The following is a 3,586-nucleotide window of genomic DNA, read 5'->3' as shown; positions in this document are numbered from 1 at the left end:
CGAGTTTACTTAGACGTTTGACTTGTAAGTGATTGTCAAATAATTTCTACCATATTTTGAATTCCACTCGCTCGCTCATTCATACTCGCTAACTCTATGAAGTTCACGCCCACCATTCTATTAACTCCAGGTCCAGACAAATACAGTCGAGCGAAAGGAACAAGAGCAAAAGAAAATTAAGCAGCAGAAGCAAGTGGTAGAAAATTCCAGAAATGCCCAAAAAAAAATTGAACAGAGGGCACACGTGGCCTTCCGAAAATGCCACGTCGCGGGGGTTAGAAAATTGGATGATGAGAGAGAACCGAGTGGCTTTCGGCTTCAGATCTGATGGATCCAAATATGTAACTCAAAGTTTAATACAAAATATAGAGATGTAACTCGAAGTTTAATACAAAGTACAAAGAGAGACTGCCCTTTCATTTATCATAAATACCGGGAAAGATGAGCCCGCATCCCACTCGGCACTCGAGAGAGAGGAGAGAGAGCGATTAAAAACAGAGTAAAACTTGACAAGTGAACTAAACCAATGGGGGAGGTCCTACAACCTTAATAATCATTTTTCTGATTTGATATTCTTCTTTTTGTATATGATTTGTTTCTCTCAAAGTTTGCATCTTTTGTTTATTGGGTTTGTGCTTGTATTTGGGTTTGTGTTGGTTTAGGAGGAGAAGAAGCCTGAGGAGAAGAAAATGGAGGAGAAGAAGCCAGAGGAGGTGAAGAAAGAGGGAGAGAAGAAGCCTGAAGCTGCCGAGGAAAAGAAGGAGGAGAAGAAAGCCGAGGAGGGAAAAGATGGGAAAGTAGATGCCAAGGAGGGTGAGGACGCCGCCGCCGCTCCTCCGCCTCCGCCGCCACCTCAAGAAATTGTGCTCAAAGTTTATATGCATTGTGAAGGGTGTGCTCGCAAGGTGAAGCGGTGCCTCAAAGGATTTCAAGGTTTGGATTTTCATATTTGGTTTGTTTTTGTATTAATGTTATTGGGTTGATGTTTACTTAATTTTGATATTAATTTTCAGGGGTGGAAGATGTGAGCACAGATTGCAAAACTCACAAGGTGGTTGTGAAGGGAGAGAAGGCTGATCCAATTAAGGTTCTTGAAAGAGTTCAGAGGAAGAGCCACCGGCAGGTGGAGCTGCTGTCTCCAATCCCAAAACCGCCGACGGAGGAGGAGAAGAAGGCGGAGGAGAAAGAGAAGCCTAAGCCAGAAGAAAAGAAAGAGGAGGTGCTCGTCTCACTCAAAGATTAATTATTTTTCATAATATTTTTTTCCATTGCCATTTTAATTGATTTTTTTTTTTTTTGAATTTATTGGGTTTATTTATTTATTTTTTTTTTTTTTGCAGCCTCAAGTCATCACGGTGGTGCTGAAAGTTCACATGCATTGCGACGCCTGTGCACAAGAAATCAAGAAACGCATTCTGAGAATGAAAGGTGTGTTCGAATTTTTATTTTCTTTTTCTTTTTTCAGAGAAAATACAAAACCCGAAAAAGAAAAAGAAAAAGGTAATTATTTCTTTGATCCCTTTTCAGATTTGGGTTCATGCATTTTCCACCTTTCCACAATAAAAAAAAATGGAAAACTTGAACTATGAATGCGTTGGCAATTAACGGTCCTGATCTTTTATTAGCCGTGCAATGCAATCGGCAACCTCTATAAAAATGAAAAATATAAAAAATATAAAATAAAAAGAGAGAAAAATATTGAAAAGAAAATCACTTTTCTATATTTGTGAATCTCTTAAAAATAATTATTCTCTCACCAATGACCAATCTTTCATTGTCAATACATTCTTCCTCTTCAATAATATAATAAATTATGTTCAAGATTTAACAAAAATCAGGTCCAATTAAAGTCAATTCAATTCCTTTCCAAGACCAAATCCCACCAATCCCAACTTTTATTTATTTTCTGATTTTCGTCGCTTCAAAAAAATACTTATTTTTTACTGGAGCGATTTTCTGTTTAATCATATTTGTGTGCTTTTCTATTGTGTCATTTTTATTCAGGAGTGGAATCTGCCGAAGCGGATCTTAAGAGCTCAGAGGTGACAGTGAAGGGTGTGTTTGATCCGGCTAAGCTAATTGATTATGTACATAAAAGAACCGGGAAGCACGCGGCGATCATGAAGCAAGAACCGGAGAAGAAAGAGAAAGAAGAAGCCAAAGATGAGAAGAAAGGTGGTGAGGAAGGTGATGACAAAGAGAAGAAAGGCAAAGATGGTGGTGGTGGTGATGAAGCAAAAGCAGAAGAGAACAAGGAAAATAAAGCCGACAACAATGAAGCTGCAGCCGCCGCGGCAGCTGGTGGTGCACCGGAAGGAGCTGCCACAGAAGAGACTAAGGTGGTGGAGCTGATGCAGAAGAATGAGTACTATTATCACCCACCAAGGTATGACATGGAATTGTATGCCCACCCACCTCAGATCTTCAGTGATGAGAACCCTAATGCCTGCTCTATCATGTAAAAAGTAGCGATGTCAAGGGTAGAATGGGAATATGGGAAAAGATGTTCAATTGTCAAGTACCATGTCCTGTTCATGTGTTACTGTGTTATCTTTCTTGCTCTGGAGTGAACTATATCATCTATCTACAGAGATAAGCTGTGGAATTTTGTTAGGCTGCTGCATTTTATTTTCCTTTTCCTTTTTTGTTGGTAACTTGTTACGTATATAAATATGAAAAAGAATAAAATAATAACAATTATATCATAGTATAATCACATGTGTTTATAAATCTTTGTGCTTTTTTATATCGATCTTTTTTATCCAAAATATGAAAGAAATAGGTGTTTCTACAATTTTACAGCCCAGTTAATTATGTTCTACTTAATTGCTGTTTTATGGCCACATATCTTTCCTGCTAAAGAATGGAAACCTTTCTCGTCATGCTAAATTTTGGAGTTGGCTAGCAACTGATTTTAACACCCTTTCTTTTAGAATTCTACACTATGTGCATATAAATCGTAAAAGAGAAAATTAAAGTATGGTTCTTGAACTTGGAATTTTGATTTCTAAATTAAAATTTTGTGAGGTCGGTCTCTGAATTCATTATTGTCCTTTTGGATAACTCATTATTGTCCTTCTGGATGACTTTCGCATTATTATAAAAATCTCCGCCTAGCGCCACCTAGATTCCATCTAGGCGTGGCGCTAGGCGGCTGGCCACCAGCCCAATTAATGCCTAGGTGTTTGAAAATTAAGAAATGACACCTAAACCTGCTGAGGTGTCTGCCTAGACCGCCCAGCCCACCCAGACCTGCCTAGGTTGCAACTCACCTAGGCAGAAAATAGATAACTTTCATTTAGTTTTTTATTTTTTTCAATAAATTGTAAGAGACTTACTGAATACTTAAATTAGCACACATTATATGCTTGTTTCCCATGTTTTCATTATGTTTTAATACTTCATAATATATGTGTCATTCTATTTTGTAGTTTATGATGAAATTATATATATTTTAAATATAAACATACACTTATTTACATGAAATATAATGGATTTAGTTAAATCCGCCTAGCCACCTAGGCGCTAGGCCCTAGCTTATCGTCCGACTAGCGTCTAACGTCTTTTAGAACCTTGAACTTTCGTA

General features: G+C 37.7%; 1 protein-coding gene across 1 annotated transcript; it reads left to right on the top strand.

Annotated features, from left to right (window-relative positions):
* Positions 1–366: 366 nt before the first annotated feature.
* LOC126626892 (heavy metal-associated isoprenylated plant protein 7-like) lies at positions 367–2,713 on the top strand. Its single transcript, XM_050296288.1, has 5 exons — positions 367–535; positions 663–933; positions 1,014–1,219; positions 1,341–1,428; positions 2,005–2,713. Exons 1-5 carry the CDS (start codon positions 527–529, stop codon positions 2,460–2,462), a joined length of 1,032 nt encoding a protein of 343 aa, XP_050152245.1. The 5' UTR covers positions 367–526; the 3' UTR covers positions 2,463–2,713.
* Positions 2,714–3,586: the final 873 nt, after the last annotated feature.

The sequence above is a fragment of the Malus sylvestris genome, chromosome 6 (assembly GCF_916048215.2).
Source record: "Malus sylvestris chromosome 6, drMalSylv7.2, whole genome shotgun sequence".
Taxonomy (NCBI): Eukaryota; Viridiplantae; Streptophyta; class Magnoliopsida; order Rosales; family Rosaceae; genus Malus; species Malus sylvestris.
The sequence above is the reverse complement of the archived record's forward strand: the minus strand, read 5'-3'. Positions and strand labels throughout refer to the sequence as shown.

Bases quoted from the DNA above. Each gene is read 5' to 3' on its own strand.
- LOC126626892 (XM_050296288.1), top strand. The intron at 1,220-1,340 runs GTGCTCGTCTCA...TTTTTTTTGCAG, and splicing joins CAGAAGAAAAGAAAGAGGAG to CCTCAAGTCATCACGGTGGT. The intron at 1,429-2,004 runs GTGTGTTCGAAT...ATTTTTATTCAG, and splicing joins ACGCATTCTGAGAATGAAAG to GAGTGGAATCTGCCGAAGCG.